General features: G+C 41.7%; 1 protein-coding gene across 1 annotated transcript in view; it reads right to left on the bottom strand.

Moving 5' to 3' along the window:
* The window catches only part of cacna1da (calcium channel, voltage-dependent, L type, alpha 1D subunit, a), a gene marked incomplete at both ends in the record, with an annotated part of 61806 nt that overhangs the window by 21276 nt on the left and 12843 nt on the right, over window positions 1-27687 (bottom strand). The window contains 20 exons of the mRNA XM_080026886.1: window positions 736-842; window positions 2209-2268; window positions 2348-2407; window positions 4741-4870; window positions 5634-5788; window positions 5882-5912; window positions 6041-6128; window positions 6257-6377; window positions 6980-7187; window positions 7347-7572; window positions 7905-8065; window positions 8523-8549; window positions 8735-8822; window positions 10579-10653; window positions 12380-12546; window positions 13929-14032; window positions 20197-20393; window positions 21031-21183; window positions 21580-21758; window positions 25470-25609. Of these exons, the coding sequence (XP_079883012.1) occupies window positions 736-842; window positions 2209-2268; window positions 2348-2407; window positions 4741-4870; window positions 5634-5788; window positions 5882-5912; window positions 6041-6128; window positions 6257-6377; window positions 6980-7187; window positions 7347-7572; window positions 7905-8065; window positions 8523-8549; window positions 8735-8822; window positions 10579-10653; window positions 12380-12546; window positions 13929-14032; window positions 20197-20393; window positions 21031-21183; window positions 21580-21758; window positions 25470-25609 (2477 nt within the window). The remainder of the gene's footprint in view (window positions 1-735; window positions 843-2208; window positions 2269-2347; window positions 2408-4740; window positions 4871-5633; window positions 5789-5881; window positions 5913-6040; window positions 6129-6256; window positions 6378-6979; window positions 7188-7346; window positions 7573-7904; window positions 8066-8522; window positions 8550-8734; window positions 8823-10578; window positions 10654-12379; window positions 12547-13928; window positions 14033-20196; window positions 20394-21030; window positions 21184-21579; window positions 21759-25469; window positions 25610-27687) is intronic.

The raw sequence follows: 27687 nt of genomic DNA, 5'->3' as shown, positions 1-27687 counted from the left end.
TAATATGGCCCTTTTCATTTTTAAATAATCTAAATGCACTCATTATATTGCAGAGAAATATGTCCCATAAAAGAAAAAGAGCATCAAGGCCATCCCAGAGGACCCTGCATAATATTCAATTTTAAATTAATATTATTATGGAAAATCTATGTGTCCTTCTCCAATAGCTTCTAAATCATCTGACACAGTGTTTACATTTTTTTTCATACAAAATTCTTCAGCTTTAGCCTCTTAATTTCCCTCTCAAAGTGCACCAGATTCATGCATTTCACTTTAAAAACTTAAAAAAATCTCCCGGGGGGGCATACCCCCGGACCCCCCTTGGAGGGGCGGGATCTCAGCTGGCTACTATTTTCACCAAGCTGGACATTAGACGTAAAAGCAGAAAACACTGGGTGTATCAATGGCATTTAACAAGAGGGGGATGTATATTTTTAATGTGCAAGTAAAGTGTTGCCGTGAAGAAGGATTACAATTTACGAAGACACTATGAAACTAAACATCAGAGCAGCTACATGTCCTGATTATTTTTGCAAAGTGGCCCGGCCCTTCGTAGATTTTTCTGTATGTGGCCCTCAGTGAAAAAAGTTTGGACACCCCTGTTGTAAACGATAAGACAGAAATGCTCAAGAGGGATGTTCCCGAGTTTAGTTCCTGTGGTTCCACGTTTCCCAGAAATTGTTCTATTTGTGCATCAATCAGGAGGTGAATGTATCCGCATGCGTCCGTACTTACTGGATGCCAAAAGAAACGAGGGAAACTCCCACCACCAACAGGTCCAGGAGGTTGAAGTAATTCCTACAGAATGCCCCCTTATGGAGAAAGGCTCCATATGTCGTCATCTGAGGAGAGCACAGAGCAAGTTAGAGGAGCAACTGACACAGGAAAAAAACACATTTTATCAAACACCCACATAACGCACAGATAAACACACTCAACACTACAGAGTAAAAACAGACTTGCATACAAAATACATGTTACTATGAACAACATATGCTTACATACAGCACTCTCCAGCTTGCGCACACACACACACACACACACACACACACACACACACACACACACACACACACACACACACACACACACACACACACACACACACACACACACACACACACACACACACACACACACACACGTCTCCACACTTTTTTTAGATCACTCTGATTCGGGGTGGCGAGCTCAGAGCAGTGAAAAAGGAGGCTAGATCTACTGTCGCCACCCCCACGGCCCTGAACTACATGAATGTAGTAGTAAGTCATTCATTTCACAATCTACTATGGGAAGAGGCAATAAAACATGCTTTTTGTTGCCATGCTGTCGAGGATATTGACCATTTGCAAAAACTGTAGTTAAAGTGATTGGAAAGTGAAAATGGCTTTACTGTCACATTCATGCGGACCGTTGTTTTAAAGTACATTCCATTATGTTCTTTAATAGTTCTGAATAAGGGGAAGCAGCTCCCATTAAAACACTTCAGCAGTTCAGCAGGCAGATAATAAAAACCAGCCAAAATAACTCTTCTTCAAATAAAAATAATGGATTAACTTATCGAGTGCATGTAAATGTGGAGTTCTGCAGAGAGACGGAGGAAGGACAGCACTGACGAGGAGCGTTGGAGAATTTGATAGACTTGGCAGTTTTTGCTGCAGTCACAACTCCACATTTCTATGCACTCAGTCGGGGGAAGCAGACTGAACCATGCTCTGCATGAACATGATTGGTTTTGCCCCCTCTTTTATTCTGAACAGCAGTCAGTACGAGAGGCATGGAGTTAGCATTGACTGGAGTTGACTTAGAACATCTCCCTGAGAATGATGTCAAACTCAACTTCAGCCAATACCTTGAAAAATGTCTGAAAACAGCTCATTAAAATGTGTTGCATTGCACAAAGGGTTGCATCATGTTTTACATAACTGCATCATCAAAATTATTTCAGCTATGACCGTCCCAATGACGTGACACCCATGTGAGTATAATGTAATACTGATTAATTGATTAGTGTCATTTGAGCAAATCTTTTTTTTTGCACTTGTATGTGCGAAGTGACAACGCCAATATTTAGTGTTTGCTTTTTAAAAGAGGTGCCATGAAGAAAAAAGTAAATAAAGAAAGGAAACAAACAAGCCAGGTTGTACTGAGTGGCAGGTGACACACAAGGAGATAATGCAGCAAGGCTCTCACTGTCATTTAAGGGGTTACCTTCAATACGATCTCAAATGTAAACATACTAGTGAAGACATAATCTGCATAGCCTAGGACCTGGAAGGCAACGAGACGTTTGGAGTGTTACTGGGGTGTGGTTAGTCACAGCACGGACAGGGAACACATAGGCATTTACCTTCAAAACGATCTCAACAGTAAAGATAGCCGTGAAAGCATAGTCAAAGTAACCAAGTATCTGCAAAAAGCAACATACATGTTTAACAAAGACAGTTCATAGTGCAGCTTCATACATACTATGTTAACAAGATGAATATAAAAAAATAATTGAAGGTTTTCTGGAAAGAGTTTGTTAGAGTAAATAACACACAGTAAATTTGAATTTACTTGCAAGAATAGTCCACTATCTAAATCAGTTCATAAGGTGAAATGTGATTTTAACACTCCATAATTTCTTATGCTTTATACATACGTATAAAAAGTCAACTCAACCTTAGTAACTATAGTGGTCACGGTCATTACATAACATTGAACGTAAAATGTTGAGATCCCCGGCTGATTGTTTGGTCTACAGGGACTATACCAGTGTTTTTGCCTGTTTCAGCTCATATAATATAAATTGCATAACCCTAACATTATTGGCAACCAAAGGTGCACCATAAGCTTACACCTTCCAAATAGCATGAGATACCATTTTAACTGTAGTACAGTTGAATCAAAGAGCAGTCACCTGGTACTCACTTGGCATTAAATACATCACAGTGAAAATTATTGTCTTATTTTTGTGTTGACAAGTTGTGTCTTCAGCGAGTACACGTCCTTCGTGTTGCATTTAAGGACACTCTGACATCTGTAATGTGTGAGTCACCTACTAAAAGCATTGCAGTCACAAGCCAAGTCGCTTGAAAAACAATACCACGAGACAAACAACATTGTCAGAGAGATAATGTGGATTTGTAACTGTAGTTCCTTGGATTTAAAAGGTTGCTGTTGATTACCTAACCCCCTTTAAATCCCGAAGGTTGGAACAGAGCAGCATAAGCAGAGTCACCAGATGTCGCCATTTAATTTGGACAGCCCATATTTTTCAAGCCTTTATCCCTGTGCCCTGACAAGAGCACTCTTCCTTTTTCTTTTTTGCCCTCTCAATAGTGTAAAGGCTGGACAAAACGTGTAGCAGCAGCCTCAGTAGAGGAAGGCCAATATGTAAGATTTATGAGCAGGACACAGACACAATAGATCAACGTATTTTTCATGCCAGTGAAATCGTATAATTTCTCTGAAAATAAGCCAAATTATGTCTCTGTTTGTTGCTTCACTTATTGGACCAAAAGCCTCTTTGGACACTAATGCTATTTCACAAAGTTTCTTGTCTCAGATCATCTTAATCGGTTTAAATGTTACTGCAACTTTTATTCAGCTGGAATGTGATCTGTAACATAACATATGCGAGCTATAATAAATGGGCTAAAACATGCAAAACCATCAGTATGACCATTAAAGCCACTACGAATAACTTTGTCCGTTGGCGGCCCCTTTGGACAAAAGCGGTAGTATTTTTACGACGCCAGCTGTCGTGAAGCTGTTTTCTAGCTCGTGCCAGGCGTGCAAGATTCAAATGATCAGGAAGCAATATAGTGCATGTCCGTGTGTTGAAAGTGTGAGGGCACCGGACTCTTTTCGGCTCCGTGAGAGTGGTTAGTGACACAGCATCAACTAATGCCAGTCAGTGCTACACACACCTGATTGCAATGAGTTGACGCAGTGTCACCTCACGGAGCTGAAAGATTCCGTGTCCTCACAGAAAGCAAATGAACGAGAGACGGCAGTTAGTATGGATCACGATGAGGTAATGTGTTTATGTTGTTGTAAATAATGACTATTTCAGATGAATAATGATCATCTGATGATGGTGAGGCAAAGTAAACTTTGTTTTAGTAGGCTACCGTTCATTCATTTAGAAGTAAACACTGCAGTCTAGTTCGCTCCCGTGAAATTGTGTATACGTTGCTTGGCCACGCCCTCCCGCCCGTCAACAACTCTCCCTTTTAGCTTTTCTTCATTGCATTTTCTTTTTTTTCTTTGATGGTTCAGCCCCGTTATCAGTCATTATGATGACAAATAACTGTCTCAAACAAGCCTCCCGCTCCCCTTCCCTCACCTGGAGGGATAGGCTTCTCAAATCGCGTTGCTGCGCCACACTGAAATCTGCGACCAATAAGGATATGTGACCATAGAGCATGCACGCGTGAACCGAAAATCGGACTGGGTGTGCGACCAGACCAAACGCAGTAATAAAAACTATATAAAAACGTCTTTCTTTGCACTGATGGTCTCGTTTGCTGTTAAAGGTAATTTATGATTATCAGAGGAAACATGAGGCTGTTTAAAAGATATTTAAATGTTACTCGTAGCTGCTTTAACAGGGCCAAAGAATTGTGACACATCTGCATCTCAAAATGCTACAATAACATTCAACTCATAGAAGTGATAATAATAATAACATCACTTCACCTACAGTCTGTTAAAATTCATGTATACATTTCTTTTGAAGGTTTATGGCTTACTTACAATATTGCGAGCGGAGAAGTTCCGGATGGGATCCTCGGCAGCCAGCGAGGCAGAGCTGAGCATGATGAACACCAGGATGAGGTTGGTGAATATGTGATGATTGATAAGCTTGTGGCAAAACACACGAAACCTGGAGGACAGAGGAAAACAAAACCAAGCCCAGGGAACATCAGTGTGATGAGAGGCACAACCTTAGGGCTGTAACGATACAAAAACTCATGATACGATTTGTATCACGATTTTTGACCCACAATTCGATACATACAACGATTTTTTAAATTTGAAAATATTTTTTTTTAAATAACTTTTATAATAACATTTAACTTAATGTAACATTTAATAACAAATACCCTCAACAGATTTGAACACAAAGAACAATGTAAGCAACATGAATAAAAAAATAACCAAATATATAACATTTCTCTCTTCTCTGTAAAAAAATAATACTGTTAGAAAACAAATGAGAGAGGGGCGCCCTTAGCTCAGTTGGTAGGGCGTCTCCCCCATGGGCCTCGGCCAGCAGCGGACCCGGGTTCGATTCCAGCCCGCGGTCGTGCTCTGCATGTCACTCCCCTCTCTGCCCTATTTCAACTCTGTCTCTACATTATCAATAAAGCATAAAAATGCCCAAAAAATATCTTAAAAAACAAAACAAATGAGTACTTAACAGCTACAGCTTCCTTCACCAAACATTTTATCCAAAACTTAATCCTAATTTTTTTATTTATAATAACAATAATAAATAAGTAATAACAAATCGCGATTCTGCCTTCTCACATGCGGGATCGTGGCTTTGTGTATCACGATTTTCGGTTAAATACACATATCGTTACAGTCCTACACAACCTATGTGTGAACCCCGTGTGAGCGTGATGGTGTGGAGAGCTTCGTACGGGTTGGTGCTGCTGAAGATGAAGAAGGCACTTCCCTCTGGGATAGGCGTGATCTTCTCCTTCTTAACCAGGTCGGAGATGACCGGCCGGGGCCCCGATGGAACCTCTGGATCCTCTTCCTCCGCTGCAGTCTCGTCATTCTCCTCCTCTTCCTCCTTACAGCCAGGTAGAGAGAGAGAGAGAGTTGAAGTGAATAGAACTCATCAAACTGTAAAGATAAGTTACTGTATGATAATCAAGGAGGATACCTTCTCATCTTTATCATCATCTTTTTTGTCCCTGTAGTAAAGAGAGATATTATTAGGAATGATAAGAGTAATAGTTGGACACATCTACATGTGTTTCAATGGAAACATTTTTAAGTGACATTCGTCCCAGAGAGACATGCTAGGGGATCAAGCCGTCACCCTTTCTTGTCTGATTCGTCCGTGTTGAGAGACTCTGCATCGGCCAAGTTGTCCACAGCGATAGCCAAGAAGACATTCAGGAGGATATCTGAGCAAAGTGTTCTGTAAAGGATCAACTCTCTCTGCGGCACTGCTTTATATTTCATTTACATCAAATGATGGATGCAGGCTAACTCACGGATTAGTTGTGTAAGCAGTTTCAGTAATGGAGGATACAGTTTCCGCAGATGAAGAGGATGATGAAGTAAAAGCATACGATCATCCCAGAAGAGGAAGGGCCTCCGTATGCCATGATCCCGTCGTACATAACAGCGTTCCAGTCTTCTCCAGTGAGGATCTAAAATATAATATTAAAATAATAATTAATAATCATTTATTTTAGTAGTGTGCCAAGTTATGCAATCATAGAGGGTATGGTTTGAAACAAAACAAAAATCATACACCGTATCAACACCCCCTAATCCCTGTTGAGTGGCTACAAAAAACTTGTTACAGCTACTATAAATACCTTCAGGGATACTGAGAGATGGGAGTGTATGTTGAAATATGACAAAAAGTTGAGCTACCTTAAATGTTTATGAGAGAACATTTGTTTTTTTACATAAACATCCATCTTGACACGATCTTAACCCTACCTTCCGCAATTCCTCTCTACTCATCAGCCAACGCTGATAACAAACAATATATATTGAGTTAACTAATACCTGCCGATATGTAAGCCTGGAGAATGTATTGGTCTAGCTGAATTGATCTTCTTTAGCGTTTAAAGGTCTGTAAAGCCTCTAATCGTTATTCCATATTAGTCTGTTCATGCAATTGAAAACAGCTTATTTGGGAGCAACATCTTCAATATATTTGCAACCAAATGCACCATTGGGCAAATCCTGAATGTTGTGACCGTGTACAGTTTTTGTCCTAGTCTGAATGTAACTACAGTACCTGAAACACAGTGAGGAGGGCTTGGGGAAAGTTGTCAAAGGTACTCCTCTTGGTCTGGGTCTCATCGAAGTTGAACTTTCCACCAAACACTTGCATGCCCAGCAGGGAGAAGATGATGATGAAGAGGAAGAGCAGCAGCAGCAGGGAAGCGATGGACTTCATGGAGTTGAGCAGAGAGGCCACCAGGTTACTGAGAGACTGCCAGTGGCTGTGAAGAAACCAGGAGACATAGAGAGGAGAGACTGGTTATTCATTGAACACCACACACACGCACGCATGCACGCATGCACGCACACAGACACACACACACACACACACACAGACACACACACACACACACACACACACAGCATGATAACAGTCGTACCGTGTGACCTTGAAGATTCTCAGCAGGCGGACACAGCGGAACACAGAGATACCGAGGGGGGGCATGATTGACAGCTCGACCAGAATGGTTTCAGTGATTCCTCCACACACCACAAAGCAGTCGAAGCGGTTGAACAGCGAAACAAAATAACACGATAGCCCAAGACTGTACATTTTCGTCAACATTTCACATGTGAACAGAGATAGCAGCACCTTGTTGGCCACATCTGAAACCCAGAGTAGAAGACTGAGCATTAGAAAAATCACAAATGGAAGGAGAGAGAGATCAGGGTATAGGGCAACACATTAAAGAAATGTTTATAGAGATTGCTATAAAATAAACAAATGCTATACAAAGACATCACACTATTTAAACATCCAGAGATCATAAAACTAGTTCAAAGATAAATTATTTTAATATTTATAAAATATAAATATGACATAAACATATAAAATGTTAAATTAAATGTTATATGTGTTCAATTTAATCTGGATTCTGAATCTGCATCTGGATTCTGAATACATAGATGATTGATTTGTAATGTAATGCTGTTCGTACCCTGCACTTGCGTCAGCCACATAGGCTGGTTGTAATGCTCTGATGATATAGTGAGAGTGTTGAGGAACACCAGGATGATGACCAGCCAATAGAAAGGCACAGATTTGACAGCCAACCGGCACTTCCTGCGGCAGAACCTGTTCCAGCGGCGCCAGCGCCGACTGCAGGAGGAGTGAGAAGTGTAAGTACCAAGAATGAGGCGGGTGTTACTCATGTTCTCCTTAGGAGAACACAGGATATGGTCTCATAGTATTGATTGTAGTATCTAAGCAATAGACAATATAAGGAAATGACTACGGTTGGTTTCCGATAATAATAAGAATGCAGAGGAGTGAGGGGGCCACGGGGGATCTGCATCAATATATTTTTTGCAAGTCATATGGTACGGTAAATGAGCCGAAAAATACTGCGTAAGGCTATTTTCCAAAAGTACCTCATGGTACATGCTGACTTTATAAAGGTAGTTGATTTATCATCCCCAGTAAAAGTCTAATTAAAATACAGTAAAATGAAAGTCAGCACTTACAAATAAAAACCTGTATTATCTAATGCAGGAACACACAGACTAGCAGGAGATACATGCATGATGCAGAGACGCAGACACAGAGAAACACTGACCTGAACTTTGACTTTGAAATTTTTTGACTGAAAGGAAGAAGAAATAGTCAAAGTTTATTAATGCAGGTGTGCTAGGAGGCGTTATTTGTTTTGATTCTTTTCTTTTGATCCATTTTTCCTTTAATACAACTCGAAATGTATAGTTCTAGTTATAGAGCTAGAGAGCCACTGACATGAGATTGAATGATGACTTTAAAACTTCACATTCTCACCACAGAGGTCCGCAGCATGGCGTCTTTTCATCCTCCCCGTTTTGATTCTCGGTGTTCACAGATTCTGTTTCGCTGGCTGGGACGCTCGCTGCAGCAGCAAATAAAGCAGACATTTAAAAATAATAATGATAAGGATAATTCTATGCACTTTTAATTGGCAACCTTTCCCTCAGATAGACACAGTGCAGTGCATCCCGGAGGGAGGGGGGAGGACAACTGCGTAAAATAAATAAAATTAACAACTGCATCACATCAAGTAGTTGTGACAATTTCACATACACTGATGGAATATACTTTATAAATCAGCAACGATAAAAAAAAGGATTGCAGACCAAACTATACCCAAGTGTATAACAGTTATTTGATAGTTATTTAAAAAGAAGAAAACATATTGTGTTTTTCATCACCAAAACTTTCAACCTCATAGAAAGGAAGGGGCTAAGGGCAGTGGCTGTGCATCACTGTCATCATTAGTATCATTTACCGAGTGCTGAAAGAGAGCTGACACGGGACAGGCGAGAGCACAGCTGCTCCACCAGGGCTGACTGATGTAGACAATGAGGTGCAGAGGGGAGAAGGGAGCAGGCCGGGGTGGACAGAGCTCTTAAAGCGCTCTCTGAAATGCTACACTCAAACGTCTTGCCAGTATTTTGGAAAGGCTGTCTGTGTAGACAGGTTGTGATTAACTGTGCAAAACGTCTCAGTGCCTTAACTCGTAGAGGCAGTGTGTGCCACTGCTTAGCTTATGTAGACGTGTTGGCTTTGATTCCCGAGCGGTCGGACAGCTCTCAGCTCTGAAAATAGTGCTGACTGCTGGAGTAGTGATCTGGGTTTAGCCCTGTTTTTTTTTCTTCATATATTCATACTGAGTCCCTGCTTTTGAAATGGGACATGGGATGGAAACGAGACGTGCCTTCTATATAAAGCAACTTTAACAGACAAATCGAACGGGCAACAGATAGGCTTTTTGTATTAAGAACCAGTAGACTGAAAATAGCAAAACAAGGAGGAAAAAGGGAGACAAACAACAACTTAAAAAGGCTTTGATGCTGAGACACAACAGGTAAGACACAATAGTAAAGCACAAAGTGAGGAGGTATGACATTAATCAGCGCACACACACACACACACACACACACACACACACACACACACACACACACACACACACACACACACACACACACACACACTATCTCTCTCACTCTACTTTTCTCTCTCTCACTTTGGATGATGTTAATTTTAAGTAACAATCAATTCACCAATATTTTTTTAAGTATTTGAGTATTTTTGAAGACCAATCAACCAATTTTTGTTAAATTTTGATTTAAAATTTTTTTGTCTTTGTAATTATTTATGGTATTTGCTTTTAACTTTTCTTTTGCGCTTCAAAGCATGTTTTAGTTAGCTTCTTTATTAATGTTAGTATGTGTAATTTGATATCATCTTGTGTATTTTTTTTTAAATTATTAGTATGTTGTGTTGAATGTCCGGTTACATTTTTAGCTCATCAAGGCATGTACCTATTTTTTGACGTAAAGGCAATAAAGTTAGCTTAACTCTTAACATTTTAATGTTTTAGACTGCACCCACGCACACGCAAAAACACGCACGCACGCGCACACACATACACACACACCCTCACACACACACACACACACACACACACACACACACACACACACACACACACACACACACACACACACACACACACACACACACACACACACACACACACACACACACACACACACACACACACACACACACACACACACACACACACACACACACACACACACAAGAGTAAGAAAACACTGTAGGGTAACCACAGGATTTACCATGAGTGTCGGACGACTGGCTGAACCACCCAAACCTTCCTTTCTTCTTCTCAGTAAGGTCAGCCAAAGTCACCCCTTCATGTGTAATGCATGCAAGTCCATGCATTCAGACACAACGGCACAGCAGAGGAACATGGAGGGGGGAGAATGGGCTGCTATCAAAATGGGTCAGAGCAGACAAGCACCACAGGACAATAACAGTATTCAAAATATCAATCTCTAACAATGACAAGTGCAGCAGGAGCCACAGGGGCTGCAAAGACTGAGGAGGGCAGAAGAACAACACAGAGAGCTGTTAGTCAACGGAAGCTCCTGAAGCTGACGCGGCCTTGTACTAACATGTTAATGTGCAAATTGATAACATGTCAGTAGGGGCTATCGTCAACAGACAACAAAAGCCAGGATGGATGCTGGTAACACAGAAACTCAATAGCCTTAAATGGGAGCCACTTGCTCTATGTTGAAGATTACCTGTAATTTTGCAACTGTAAACTGTAGCCTAAGCATCTAACTTTATACATGCAAAATAGCTTAAGGAAAAGACAGTTGGGAGAGGCAACAGTAAGCGGACAGAGCACATTAAACATGAGGGAACATCATGATGAGTAGACAGAGCGCAAAAAAAATAAAAATAAATAAAGATCCTACTCTCTAACAATAAGGTGAATCAGTTTCTCTATTCTGCATCATCTGTGCTGGCTGCTTATATAAAGAGGATTTGGATTAAGAATGTTTCAACTGCTCAAGTAATATAATTTATTTTCCTTTTTCCCTTCTCAGATAAACTCCAGTGATGCTCACAGCGTGCTCCACTTACGTCAGTGACATACATGGAGCGTGAGGATAGAAACAGTCTGTAGAGCTATGCCTCAAACACCTTTCATATGTGGAACACCTCCAGGGAAAGACTGTCCCTTTGTCAGTACATGCCTCTACATTTCTATGCAATTGTGTTTGCAGTGGTTCTGCGCATGGTCAAGAAAGTCTCACTGACTATTGCATTATTAAGGGACAATTCTCATTTGTTGTTATTAAACTGTTAACGGTTATTATGCAATGTTCAATACGTCACAAGATTTATTTTTCAATTACTGTAGCTGGACTGACCTTTACGTCAGGCCACGTTTGATCCTTCTGCTTCATCTACTTTTGCTCCAGTTAGTGAATTCCTACATTTCCCAGAATAACTAATAACTAATCAGACTCAACGAATATGTGCATGCATTGCATTATGGACTATTGATGCTACTAGGTGGAAGTCTTCTCACTGGTGGACTTCTTCCTGCTAAAGAAATTATGAAAATCGCATGGCTAAAAGCAAAGAGCACTTGAGTGTGATGTTTCAGATTGGAGCCCCCCTTCCACCCCCTCTTTTCCTTCCTAATTAATACTGTCTGTATCTGTGCTAGATATGCCTCAACATGATTGACCAGTTTTCTGGGGCAGTAAGCAAAAATAGAGCACCCAAATGAACATAGGAATGCAAAAAAAGCAACTATTCTGATTTAAACAGCATTATGAGATACATATACATCTCCTCCAGAGAGAAATTATGACATGATGCAGATTTCATGTCATAAGTACAACCTCTTGCATGTATGCATCATACAAATATTTGCCTAATTCTAGTTGCAGAAGTCACAATCCACCCTCGCAAGCCAACAGTAATACACACTGCCGCATATGTTTCTTACTGTAATGTGGCAGGGACATGTTGCCGTGTTTTGAGGACGTTTGTGATGCCAGCAGCACAGTGTAATTCTGTACTAAATGGGAGCGGGGGGAAGGTGCTTAGCCTTACGGTTGCGCTTGGCCTCCTCGACTTCATCCTCGTTGTCGGGGTCAATGTCCTCCGCCTGAGTGATCCAGTCCAGGTAACCCTTCAGATCCTCCTCCAGCTGCTGCTTCTCACGCAGCTTCTGGAAGTCTCCACGTGCTTTGGCCTTCTCCCTCTCTTTGGAGAACTCTCTTTAGGGTTTGCGGAAGCACACATGGACAAAAACAGGCAAACACATACGAATACAGGGGTGCATAAATAACCCCAAAGAAACACTTGCACACACAATGAGAAACATCACATCCACAGCAAACGACAAAATAATTGATCCGACACAAAATGGAAATAAACAAGTCCTTCCTATACCTACAGTATATCATCTCTAATGTTTTTGGCTTCAGAGAATGAAGATATTCCATATATACAGCATATTTCCTGTATATATTTTTTTTGTCCATGCAGTATTTTACATATTCTCTTAGCATATACTCTACTCCCAACCTTTCAAAGCCTTGTGTGTTTTGTGGACCTTAGCCACTGGAGGGAGATGTACACCTTTGAAAGACAACAGCACTATATTTAGAGGCGGACAGAACAGTAGCTTATCCTTCAGGGAAGCATCTTAATCATACAGAAAGAAGGTAATTTAGGGGGACAGATGCTTTCAATAAACACGCAACATTTGCACAGGTTCTAAATTGACAGATTGTATAAAACAGCAACTGTGGAAACCATAATATGTGGGTTTTTCAGAGGACAAGAGGTAAAAATATTCAGTGCATGGCGTGATATCGTAGGCATTGAGGAAGAATTTGTATAAAAAAGCCAAAACATGTTGGAAGAACTGACACAAAAAACAAATAGAGTATGCCAGTCACCAAAGCAAGCAACCGATATGCCTGTGAGAGTTGATGCTCTATATGTTAACCTTGTTAGCTTTAAAAAAAATCAGGCTTTGCCGACTGGTCAACCATCCAGAGTTAATTCTACTGTAATACCCCACCCCCACTCCACAGAGCTGGGGAAGCAAACTGGGGTTTGAGAGAGCTTAGGAGCGCAGAGGGAGTGAAGGGCGAGGAATAAGATTAATTTTTCGCTCTCAGGAGGCTGGCTGGGCAGTGAAGGAGGCGGGGGGAGGAAACGCTCACTTTGCAGTTGCCGTGGAAAGGACGTGATAGTTTGACACCAACAGAGGTTAGAAGAAAAGAAAGGCTGAGAGAGGATGCAGAATAGCCCATCACAAGTTAAATGTCGCAAAAATTGAGGTTATCAGTACACCCCAAGAATCTGCATTATATAATATACAAATGGATAGGCTAACACTAACTCCCAAACATAGCAGTGCCAGCATGCACAAACAGACCACTGCAGACTAAAACCACTGCACAAGTAGCTCCTTACCCACTTAGCACACCCAACACAAGGTTTAACACGAAAAAGGAGCCCAGTATGATCAGGCTAACGAAATAAATCGCAGGTGTCCCAAATCCAACGGCGTCGTTGACCTAGAGGAGCCAAAGGTAGCCAGTTAGCATCAGGCAGAATATGAGGAGAAGGAGAGGAAAAGGCTTACCCGCTCAGCACACCCAAAACCAGGTTAAGCACGAAAAAGGAGCCGAAGATCACAAGACTGACAAAGTACACCCATGGAAGCTCAAGGCCCATAGCATCGTTCATCTGGAGGAACAAGCACAGAGGAAGGCGCGGAGTAGTGAAGAGAGAAAGGAAATAGGGAAATCAATTGTCAAAGGTGGAAACTGGCAGAAAAGAAGAGCAGAACAAAAGTAAGACAAAAGTAGCTATAGAGTCTGATTAAAAAAATAAAGATCTTGTTACACTGACAGTGCAATCAGAGCCGGCCCGAGGCATAAGCAAACTAAGCGGTTGCTTGGGGCCCCCGACCGCCAGAGGGGCCCTCTCTTTTCTTTTTTTAGTTTGTGTGTTTGATATTGACATCATATTATGCAAATGTGAGTTATCATACAAGAAAAGGAATACAATGTTTTGGTCTAGATAATTAATAGCCTAATAATTTAATCAGTTTATCTGGGAGGTAATCCGAAATTAACTTATCATGTCACGTTCACATCCATGCATGTGTGTATTGAGTTAATTTAAAAACATTTGGAAATGGGGCTGCCCTCAGTTGCCCATGCACTGTGTAGAGCCTATTTCAGCCTCGTCTGAAAATAAAGCTGGACAACAGAGTTCTCCTGCGTCGTAGGTGTAGTAACTCACAGGAGGCTTCTTATTGCACATTGAAGGAGCTTTATTTCGTTCCTGGCGAACACAGGTTGCGTTCCGAATCGCATACTTTCTACTATATAGTATGTAGAAAAAAGATTTAGGATGTCCCGATTCTTGTGGCCAGATTTAGGATGGTTAGAAGTACCCGGATGTCCTACTTCATGCGGCCAAGATTGTTAGTGTTGAAAACTGCATCCTATTTGGGCGATTCTGACCCACAATCCAGTGTGCACGTGAAGTGACGTCACATCGACGAAGCCTCCATATCTGTGCTTTACTATAGGTTAACTCAACCGTAACAACAGAGGGTTGCTGCCACCTAGTGGACCAGCGGATTAACATGTTTTAATTACTCTGCCCAGTTATCACATCCCTCCCTCCTTAAGCAGGTTATACAAACATTTGTTTTAGGAACATTCTAACAATACAAACATCAATTTCTTCTCCTGTTTTATTAGGTGTCCATATTAAGGCCACTTATCAATGAGTCTTTTGCTCTTAGTTCAATTGGAAGTCTTTAAGATAACTGGGGAACTTAGTTTCCCTTTTTGCCAGTCTCCTCACTGGAGTTTGGTTTGCCACAGCTCTTTGGTCTGAACTTCCTACAACTTCTGTTGCTGCTGGCTCTTCCAACTGGTCACCACTGAGCGCAACCTCCTCAGCATCCAGCCATGCTTCATCTTTTGTGTTGGGCTGAGTTGAAACAGTTTGTTGTTTTTCATTGCCTCTTTCTGGTCTCTGGTGGTGAGCATGGATCTGATCCACATGTCTCCTCACTATTCTCTCATCACCCAGCATCACCTTGTATGACACTGGTCCCGTCACTGACTCAATGATTCCTGGAATCCACTTGGGTCCAAAACTGAAGTTCTGGGTCAGCACTGAATCTCCTGTTTTTAACCAGCGTTCTTTTGCCTTTTTGTTGTGATCTTTCATTTGCCTTTCCTGTTTCTTCTGCACTCTATTGTTTAGGTCTGGGTGGATTGAATCCAAAGTGCAACGTAGCTTCCTCCCGAGAAGCAGCTCTGCTGGAGAAAGGCCTGTTGTAGTGTGAGGTGTCACTCTGTAGCTGAATAACACTCTGGCTACTTTAGCTGTCAGCGTGCCTTCTGGAAATTTTTTCATCATTCTCTTAAATGTTTGTACCCCTCTCTCTGCTAACCCGTTACTGGAGGCATGGTAGGGTGCAGAGGTCACATGACGGATTCCATTTTTATTTAGAAACACGTTGAACTCTGTGCTGATGAAACAAGTGCCATTATCAGACACCAACAACTCAGGCAGTCCATGGTTACTGAAACTGGTGCGCAGGCACTCAATTGTGGTGGCTGAAGTGGCAGAGTTCACTGCACACGTCCATCCATTTTGAATGTGCATCTATGAGCACAAAAAACATTTTTCCCATGAATGGTCCGGCATAATCCACGTGAATACGACTCCAGGGCTTGTCAGGCCAATCCCAGGGGTGTAACGGAGCTGGTGCTGGGACGTTGCGATGCTCCTGACATGTTGTACAGGCCTTTACCGTATCCTCCACCTCTTTGTCCAGCTTCGGCCACCATACATAACTCCTAGCCAATGCTTTCATCCTGGACACTCCCGGGTGGCATTGATGAAGTTGTCTCATGACACTTCCTTGGCCTGGTTTTGGCACAACCACTCTCGACCCCCACATCACACAGCCATTTTGAATACTAAGTTCAAGTTTCCTCACCTCATAAGGGGCAAACTCCTCCCCTTTTTCTTTTGCTGACCAGCCAGTGTGAACCATTTCTCGCACTCTCGACAGTACTGGATCTTTGTCTGTCCATGCTTTCACTTGATCAGCTGTCACAAGCGTGATGTCAGAGCTCTCCAGCATGAGAACCCTCTCTTCCGACGTCTCCACTTTAGGTGTATCTGGCAAAGGAAGGCGGCTGAGAGCGTCAGCATTGCTGTGATGTTTTCCTTCTTTATACACTATTGTGTATTCGTAGGCTCTCAGTGTTACAGCCCACCTTTGGATCCTGGGCGAAGCCATTTGTGGCACTGCTTTCATTTCATTGAAAAGTGACAACAACGGCTTGTGATCTGTCACTATAGTGAATTTCCGTCCATAAATGTACTTGTGGAAGCGTTGTATTCCAAACATCACAGACAGCCCTTCCTTATCCAGTTGTGAGTAGTTTCTCTCTGCTGTGTTTAGTGTTCGTGAGGTAAAACCTATGGGTCTTTCAGTTCCATCTGGCATGTGGTGTGACAGAACGGCACCTACCCCGTATGGTGACGCGTCACATGACAGCACAATGTCCTTCTCTGGATCGTAATGCACAAGCACCTGAGCTGACTGCATGAGTTCTTTTGATGTGTTAAAGGCTGCTTGTTGTACATCTCCCCACTGCCACTTTGTGTCTTTTTGTAACAGTTTGTGCACCGGAGCAAGGACGGTAGACAGATTTGGTAGGAACTTGTTGTAATAGTTTAACAGTCCCAGATATGCCTTTAACTCTGTCACATTTGAAGGTGAGGGTGCCTCTTTGATCGCTTCCACCTTCTCATGCATTGGGTGCAGTCCTGTTGCATCCACTTTGTGACCCAAAAATATCACTTCCTCACTCATGAACACACACTTGGTTCTCTTGAGCCTTAGACCGGCCTCCTGTAGCCGTTTCAGCACCATGGTCAGAGTCTGCAGGTGCTCTTTGTCATCTTTTCCCGTCAGCAGGACGTCATCCAGGAAGATTGCCACCCGAGGGATGCCCTGCAGTAGTCCCTCCATGGTACGTTGGAAAATAGCCGGACATGATGAAACTCCAAAAGGTAACACTCTGTATGTGAACAAGCCTTTGTGTGTATTTATAGTTACATACTTTTTTGCTTCCTTATCCAATGGAATCTGGTGGTAGGCGTGACTCAGATCTAACTTTGTAAATTTCTTTCCACCTGAAAGAATGGCAAACAGGTCCTCAATTCTGGGGATTGGATACTGCTCCAGTTTTGAGATCTGGTTCACCGTCAGTTTGTAGTCTCTGCATAGTCTTACTGTGTCATCTGGTTTCAACACTGAGACCACCGGCGCTGCCCACTCAGCATATTTTACTGGTTCAATTATCTTCTCAGCAAGGAGACGGTCGAGTTCAGCCTCAACTCTCCCTCGCTTTAAAAAACCTGGGGGCTGCTTCCTTGTCCACGTATATTTTTGCTGGGGGGCCTCTGAATCTCCCTAGTTCGTCTTTGAAAACCTCCCCAAACTCCCCCAGTACCTCCTTCAAGGTCTCATCTTTAACCTGGAGTATCTGTGGCTCTGGTCTCCACTGTGCCTTCTCTGGGGTCTCTGTCTGAACATGGTGGATCTGGGGTTCTGGTCTCCACTGTAACCCTAGCCTCCTAATCCAGTACCTGCCTACTAGACTGGGGCCTGAACCTGCCACCACTACCAATGGTAAGTTCTCTACTAGCTGTTTATGCTGTACTTTAACCACTGCTGCCCCCACAACATTTACTTTATGTCCTGTGTATGTTTTTAGCCTCACACTACATGAGCGTAAGGTTTTGTACACAGAGTGGTTCACTACTGTTACCCCACACCCAGAGTCCATTTCAAATAGCTGTTTATCCCCATTAACAGTCAATGTCTGTATAAATGGTTCCTCTGCTGGTATGTCTAGTTCATCTAGTTTGTACAGTGTGAACATGGCTTCATCTTCGTCTATGTCGCCCTCCCACTGGCTGACATAATGTGTTGTTCCCTGGGTTTTCCCATACTTCCCTGTTGGTACTCCACCCCCTCTAGCCTGTGAAGCGCTAACTGAGCCCCCTGACCTACACACTTGTTGAATGTGGCCAATTTTACCACACTTATGACAGGTTTCCTTAATAAACCTACAGTCCCCAGCCCTGTGCTGCTCACCTCCACACCTGTAACAAGCGTTATACTGGTGCTGCTGCTTAGTGGGGAACTGCTTTGTAGACATTTTGTGCACTGCTAGAGGTGGCCTCATGTGTGAGGGTGTAGACTCCAGCGACTGTAAATCCTTAACGTCCTTGCTGGCTGTCTCAATGGCTTGTGCCAGCTTCAGTGCTTTCTCAAATGTCAAATCCGGTTCTGACAACAGTCGGCGCTGAATGCGGTCATCTCCAATCCTACAAACCAGTCTGTCGCGTAACATCTCCGACAACTTGTCTCCATAGTTGCAATCCAGTGCTAACTTCCTTAACACGGCAATGTATTCCATTACTTTTTCCTCAAGCTTCCTATGTCTGGAGTTAAACTTGAACCGCTGCACAATCTCGCTGGGTTTGGGGTTGAAATGTTCCTTTAAAATCTTGACCAGTTTGGCAAACGTCATGTCTCCTGGCTTGGCGGGACTGACAAGGTTCCTCACGAGGCTGTACGTCTGACTTCCCACTGAACTGAGCAATATAGCTTTCTGCCGACTTGCATCTGTGATTTCGTTAGCTTCAAAAAACTGGTGAAGAACCTCACAATATTCTTCCCACGTCTGTGTTTCACTGTCGAACGGAGCGGTGCTCCCTACCAAGGCCGCCGCCATGAATATTCTCGGGGTAACGTCCGATTCGGATTCGGATTCGCTCATGCTAACGTAGCAACTTTGTAGAGTCTTAGGCTACTGTTTCGCTTGCATCCCCACGAGGCATCGGCTTTAGTTTATCCTCGTCGCCATTTATGTAGTAACTCACGGGAGGCTTCTTATTGGACATTGAAGGAGCTTTATTTCGTTCCTGGCGAACACAGTGTGCAGCATACTTAACATGGCAGAACCGAGGCACATCACTGACTGAACTTGTTCTGTGCTTTACTATAGGTTAACGCAACCGTAACAACAGAGGGTTGCTGCCACCTAGTGGACCAGCGAATTAATATGTTTTAATTACTCTGCCCAGTTTCGTTCCTCTCAATGCATTTAAATGCATTCATTATATTACAGAGAAATATGTCCCGTAAAAGATAAAGAGCTCCAAGACAATCCCAGAGGACCCTCTATAATATTTTATTTTAAATTAATATTTTTATGGAAAATCCATGTGCCTTTCTTCAATAGCTTCTAATTCATCCGATCCAGTGTCTCCAAATTATTTGTTCACACAACATTTCTCAGATTTAGCCTCTTAATTTTTCTCTCAAAGTGCACCAGATTCATGCATTTCACTTTAGGGGGGGGACCCCCCTAGAAGGGTCGGGATCTCAGCTGTCATATATTTTCACCCATCTGGACATTGGATGCACTAGCAGAAAACACTGGGTGTGGGGATAACATTTAACAATGGGCAATAATTTGGGAAGCGCTACGATTAGAGAGGGGCCCCCTGATCATATTCCGCTTAGGGCCCCTTGAAGGCTTGGGCCGGCTCTGAGTGCAATGGTAGCATAATTTTGTTATTCTGATTTGTTAATGACATACAATCATTTAGTCAATCAATCATATCGGAGTGATAAAATCCGCCTCGGGAAACTATCAGCAGCTTCATCATCAGAATGTCATGCTCGTTATTGTTGTGTGTCTGATCTAAGGAGACATTTAGGCTGAAGGCGTGTGACAGTCACAGGATATTGAAAAAGAAGGGCAGAGCAAGCGAGCAAGTTAGCGGCTCACCCAGTACAGCACGTCCGTCCAGCCCTCCATAGTTATGCACTGAAAAACCGTCAGCATGGCAAACAGGAAATTGTCAAAGTTGGTGATGCCGCCGTTGGGACCATGCCAGCCTTCTCGACACTCAGTGCCGTTGATGGCACATTGGCGCCCGTGCCCTGAGATCGCACATGGAGCTGGGTCCTCTTCGGCTAACGCATCTACTGGGAGAAGGAAAAAACTGTGTTTGTAATCATCTGAAGGTGTTGGGTCACTGCTAAAAATTACTCTATTCGAAATGATTGATAATTTTACATTTGGGAGTCAAACTACAGGTTACAGTAACAGGACAGATCTGGCCCCCCCGACAACTTCATTAAAAATGTATTTCTTAGTGTTTCCACATTGTCTTGAGTAAAAAAAGGCAAAATGAGTGGATAGAAATGTCATTCAGTTTCACATTTAGCAAGCAACACTTCAATTTCTCGACAATAATATCACTTTTTTTCTGCCGAGTCTTTTAGCTGCCCCACTGGGAAAGAATAACCTGAACAGTGGTCCCCAGGTAACTCAAGTTAGGGATCCCTTTTGAAGAGAACCTGTGAATCTTTCGTTCAATCCATATCTGTTTTGAAATCAGAACCCAAAAACTAATTTGGTTTCATGTTTAAAAAATGTTTTATTAAAAAAAACATTTTATATGTTTATTAAAACATTTAAAAAAAAAAAACCTTAGTCTAGCCTAAGGGAAGCCTATTGTCGGCAGTGGTAACACATGCCAGAGCTAATGGGGTACCCGTTCCATGCCGAACCGTGCCGAACTTGCATGTTGATATAGGTTGAAAATCAAGGACGTACCTGAGCCAGGCATATAGCAGGTTGCATGCATTTTGCCGATGAAAAGCTCCAGGCCGATAATAGCATAGATGATGATGACAAACAAGACCAGGAGGGCAATGTGAAGAAGAGGGACCATGGCTTTAATGATGGAGTTCAACACCACCTGTAAACCTAAACAAGGAGGAAAATAAAGTCAAGTTTGGGCATGAACGCGCAGTAAGAAAATACGGCTACAAATATCTTGGTCCGAAGGTTAACCATGCTTGATCATGTCTAAAAACAGTTAATAGAAAAAAAAGGACTGTGCAATCATTTTAAAGACTGTTCATTGTATAAGCCATGATATAAAAACCTGATCACGTAAATATAAAAACTTGGTTTATAACATCAAGAATGTTTGTAGTATGGGATGATTAAACACACTTCTTTAAAAAGAATACACAACTTTATCATATACAACTTTTAGTTTATATTTCAATATATCTGAAACCACCCTAGTTCAATACAAATGTTTACTGTGTGTTTTTCTACACCCAGAGTTCATGACTAGTAGTCTCTACTACTTACTGGGTACTCCTGAGACCAGCCGTAGGGGTCGCAGCACACGGAAGGCTCGAAGGGCTTTAACGTCGAATCCACCTGATTTACCTCCGTGCCCGTGCATTGACGGGTGGAGAATTTCTCCCTCAAGCTCGAGTTCTACCTTCTCCTCTTTGGTCAAAAGCTCCAAGACAACACTGAAGAGTCTGTCAGGAAATAAAGAAAGAACTTACCACTAACAGTAGTCCACCATGAAAAACTGTTGCCAAAATGATGATCGAGTTGATCGATAGCAATTAAAATCCCTCACTTTGATAAAAGAATATTTGTTTTATACCATGTTCAAGAAAGGAAATGACGAACATTTGACATTTGGTTTCAGCCTACAAAGGTGTGGATTTGCTTTGTTTTTGTCATATCTAACGGTACACTGAATATCTTTGAGTTTTGGTTAGCCAGACAATATAATCTTTACCATATGTTTTGGGGGTCAGCATGTTTTCATTCACAAAGATTTTTTGTGACTGCCTTGCTTACAAATAATACCATAATTACTGTATACATATAATGCAGGTGGTATATTACTGGTGGTATTTTTACAGCAACAAATTAAACTAAATAACTTCATATCCTTTAACCAATTTAAACAAACTATTTTAAATCTGCCAAACTCTACCTGTAACTGTTTTAATTAGGCTATATTGTACTCTCACCCATTTAATTTTAATTGCTACCACTTAATTTCACCACTGTGTAAATGTTTCAATTGTTTTTCTCTTCACCTGTTGTTGTGTATTTGATGTATTTGCGTTGAATATTGTTAATGTATTGTTGTTTTTCCTTTGAATTTGTTTGAACTCGACGTCATTGAAAATGAGGGTCACCCCTCAATTGGTCTCTCGAGGATAAATAAAAGTTAAATGAAAAAATGAAATGAAATATTGATAGTATTTGTAAGACCTGAAATAATTGTAGTTTTAAGTAATAATTACAGTAGGCCTAAAGTAAATCATAAAAAAAAATGTTTTCAACATAAACCCAGAACAGGAGCTTCTCACTCCCTGTCTTAGTAACACAAATTAGTATGAATATAGCAGATTTACGTAGGCCTACTGTAGTACAGGAACCTTTCCTACTGTAGTCAGAAAGTGAACAAATCTCTCACCATGACAAAGGCCACTTCATAACAGTCAGTTTGACATTCCTCACCTAGCCAAGAGGGGAAAATCATCTGGACGCATCACATCAAAGCTGTGCTCTAAAAGCAGTGAATGAAACAGCCGATGGGGTCTGGAAGGAGTTCTGAGGGCCTATAAGCACAGTCTGCTGAGACTTATGTTATACTGACTCATAGCTGTAAGACTGACCGCCTGCCCCTGGGCTTTCATTACTCATTCAGTCGTGTTCAAAAGGAAACTCTCCCTCACATATCGACAGATTTCACTGAACATACAGTACCTAAGGAGAACAGCTTTCATCAAAGTGATACATCAGGTTTTCTTTACCAGTCATAACACTGACGTGTCCCCTCAATATTTAAGGAATTATACAAGTGGTTTGAAATGTTTTCCAACAAATCAGATTTTCTTTACACACTCATCAATTGTAAACCGCGCTGCTGTGAATACGTTTTTCTACTGTTTAAGGCTTCCATTGGTTTCAATGCGTTTTCATACTGTACGAAAAACAATTATAAGACTCTTGAAACTCTTGCAACTTTCATTAATCCTGATTATGGATTGTCACTGTACATAAAGGAAGGAGAACTATTGCTTCATGAGAAGAAAAGGAAAACTGTACATCCAAATATATAAGAACTGTATGAAAAATATTTAAAAATGGACATATTATAATTTTAAAGATTTGTTGAAGGGACCCTGATAGCAAACATATCTACATAAGCCGCAGACACACAAGGCAACAGTCAAAATGTTAAAGTGTTTCCGGCTACCTGTGAATATAAGTCCACTATTTAATATCTTATGGTCCTTATTGGTCTCCACTAACTCCAGAGGTAAATATCCAGCCCTTCAGCCACAGATACTCAACTAAGTGCTTCACTCTATCAGTGCTGTGTGAGAGTAAACGAAAACAGTAACATTGGTGGCTTTAAAACTAGGACAATGAGCTCAAGAACACTAAAACACTGCCCAAAGATTACTTTAATTCACAATGAATTTACCCTTTTACATTACACATAGTCATGTAATCTGTTGATAACATAAACTCCACAACTACCCTTAAAATTCAAAGGCTTTTTTTTTTCTAAAATTTGGTAAATGTTCCTAACTTGACCTAACTGTTACCTTGTTCTTTTTTGCACAGCTAATTTACATTTCAATACACCTACAGTACGTCCTTTTAATACAAATATAAAAAAAATAAATGTAATACATTTCTTTTAACTTGTTTTGGACTTTTACTCTTTCAGCTTTTCACTGTATCTTTTATTTCAACACACAGGTATAATATACACTCCATAAAGCACAGCGGAGTCTTGGAGCGCCTATATCTTTATTATACCCTCAGCTGAATCTATAAATGCAAGGTGCACAAATACACTAAAGCCATGTTGTTAAGTGGACTGAACCTTGACCGGCGACATAACTCTATATAGCCAGTTTAGCAGCAACAGTCACTCTGTGTCGTAGGAGCAGCAGTCTTTGCAGTTGTCTGCATGGAAGATCAACCCCGGCATGCTGCGTGTAGACAGAGATCTGACCCAGCTACCCACTGGACTGTGTGTATTAGAGGAGAGAGGAAGAGGGAGGAGAGACGGGAAGGAAGATAGACGATGAAAAGACAAGCTGCAGTAAGGATCTAGATAAAACAGGGAGAGCATGCAGGAGATAGTAATGAGGGTGGATCGAATGGGGTGTGTAAAGCGTGGAGTACAACCATTTAACCCTCCTATTATCCTTGGGGGTCAATTTGACCCCATTCACTGTGTAACATCTTATATATTTAACATCCCATTTTTTTTCATATTAAGTTACTTTTCCTCATTTTATTGGGACAACTGGCTAAACACAACATCTACATTTCATGTACACGTACAAAACAATCAAAAGTGTACTTAGAAATAATATGAATCCTCTAAAACGGAAACAAAAAATCTCTTTTCAAATTTAGGTCAATCGTTGCAATTATATGCTGATTTGCATTCTTTTTTCAAAAGTCATTTGTTAGAAGGAATTCTGGATGTAAGGATGTGGGGTAACAAGGTGGGGTGTTGTGTTTAGTTTCCAAGGCTATTTAGGTACTCAACAAAAACTGACCCCAAGGGCAAACAATGTTAGTGAATTTCAGGATAACAGGAGGGTTTAAGAAATCGGATGAGGGCAGATCAATGGGAAGTGTAAAGCATGGAGTACAACAATTTAAGAGATCAAATGTAAGGGGGAAGCGGACGTATATGAAAGAGCTGCTGCAGAGACAAAGCAGAGCAGGGTGGAGAGCGTGAGCAAAAGACAGCCGGGAAGAGGAGAGGGAAATATGGTAGGGGAGGGTTGAAGATGAGATGAAGTACGGAGAGATGGTGACTCACTCCAGTGGTGGTAAAGCTCTGATTTATTCTCTCTGTCTTTTCTGGGTCATATACTGTGGGTGTATGAGGGTCTCTGTCAGCACTTGGACACTTGGAGCCGAGGCTTAAGCAACTTTAACTTGTAACACTAGCGCTTGCAGAAACACTGTAAACTGCAATTATCAAAGGGATATTAGAGTGGAAATTCAAACCCCAAGCCGAAACAACAAATCCTCATGACATGGTCCGCAAAAAGAACAGGTTGTTTTGAATCAGCTGGTGTGACGTCCATAAAAGCAGGTGATAGGTTGACCTGAATACATTAGCCGTTATGTAATGTAATGTTTAAGTAGAACAAATTATTTGAAAATATCTGAACTTGAAGACTTACCCTATGACGACAATGACGAAATCCAGCATGTTCCAACCGTTTCGCACGTACGCATTCTGGTGCATCACCAAACCATAAGCGATGATCTTCAAAAAGGTCTCAATTGTGAAAATGATGAGGAAGGCATACTCAACTGTTTCCTGCAGGCACATAGAACATTACAGAACGATAGATTTTAATAGGCACTAAATGTGATGGATTATTATCCTTTAAAAATAATAAGCATGGTATTAATACAACACACACAGACACCAACTGATATAGAAATACTTCTGATGCGACCATCTCAGTCAGATTGTGTAGTATGATGAATGGGCCTGACATATTAAACCAACCTCAAAGTGCAATAAGTCAAAAAGACTGAATGAATATTTTGCTATTGAACACACCGCAAAGAAAAGAGTGTGCAGACCACACCGATGCACGTTCCTTCTAAACCTACATGACTTGGCTTGGAATATGAAATAATAATACATGAGATTAAGGTAAAAAGTTATTTGGCTTCGCAGGAAGTAACCTTTTGCAACTCAGCGTTGTGCCTTTGAATATAAAAATAATGGCAAACACAAATAATGGGGAAAATGCCACTAAATCAGAGATAACACTGTTTCACTCGGCTGAACATACAGTCAGAGATCTCTTGCTCACTCGTGCTTGAATGTATCTGAGAGAGGTTAAAATAGGGACAAAGACACTCAGACAGAAATGTTTTTAGAGGGTATGTGGGGATTTGGGACTAGTGATGTAACTCAGCATTGCGCCTTTCTCGGGTTGTTTCAAAGACAGACAGAACACAGGAACACTAAGCCATCAGGTCGAGGTCGATTGGGAGCGAAGCCGACAACAGAAGGACACACACACACACACACACACACACACACACACACACACACACACACACACACACACACACACACATAAAGGTTGAGTGTGCGGCGAAATGTGTGAGACGCTGCTGGTGGACACACCACAGGGTGACTCAGCTGTTTAGGACAGTTCTGGGACCCCCCTGGAGATATGAAACCAGAGAGGGCCCTGTTCATCCTTTATTCATGTGGCAGGTCATCGTCAACTCTGCACACAGGCTGCTTTTTGTAATATTTTTCCGTTAATAAAACATTAAACTTTTCACATGGTATGTGCATTGGCTTCTTATAATACACAACACAGACAGTTTGTAAAAGCCACACACATACATAATATATTTTCATACACATAATAACCTCTTGTGCCTCAGGGAGTCCTTAATCCGCTGCTCCCTGCTCTCTGCGGACACCATAAATACAAGTGCACCGTGGGCTGCAGGGCTCGTTTTCCCAGCAGTTTACTGAAGATTGTGCGAAGCACTTAGCCCACAATGAGAGACACGGGCCTCTTTGTTACTTAAGTAAAAGGTTGAGTTAAGCTTACGGCTGTTGCCTCTATGACGGAGCAAGCTCGCGCTAAAAGGAGTAGAGAAGGCAGAGCAATTCATTGGACGGAAGGAAAGTGGCAGAGAGACAAGTAAACAGTTTTAGAGGGATTTACAGACCAAAAAGGGCCAACAGTAAACTGCTGCAAACTACTGCAGTAATCTATTGGTGTAAAACAGGCTTCAGTTAGGTTGTTAAAAGTGGAAATAAAATTTATTCTGCAGATCTTGTATACTGTATGCGTGAGAAAAACCTTTCAATGAGTTGCCATGATGGGGACACATGTAGTGTGCAAACTCATAATAAAAATATAATGTAATATTCTCTCCTGTGTGGTTCACATAGCTAGCCTGGCGCTACCAGACCATCGTACTTCATTTCATTTGTACAGAAGGTCTGGAAGTGCTGTAATTGGCAAACGTTCATTCACTTGGAGGCGGGTGTCTGTTGAAGTTTAAAACTATTGGATCTGCGCAGTGCCACTCTGGATTATCCAACCAATCGCATAACGTTTGGTCGTGAGCCGGCTGTTGACGGTGCGTTCAGGGAACTCGGAAATTTCCGACTTCACTACATATTGTAGTCTATGGATCTACCGTACCTGGCAACGGTAACTTGCTAGAGCCTAACGTTTAGTTATTTGGATGAGAAAGGTTGTAGGCGTCCATACTTTCCCGAGCAGATGCACTGGAACACAGACAGGTCGGAACTCGGAACTAACAAGTCGGAAGTTTCCGAGTTCCGAGCGTAAGGGAACGCAGCATTCAACTGAAACTGGAGCGCGACTTCGACCCTCATCATTCTCA

Source organism: Ammodytes marinus, assembly GCF_949987685.1.
Source record: "Ammodytes marinus genome assembly, chromosome: 4".
NCBI classification, from domain to species: Eukaryota; Metazoa; Chordata; class Actinopteri; order Uranoscopiformes; family Ammodytidae; genus Ammodytes; species Ammodytes marinus.
This window is presented reverse-complemented; position numbering and strand designations above follow the sequence as displayed.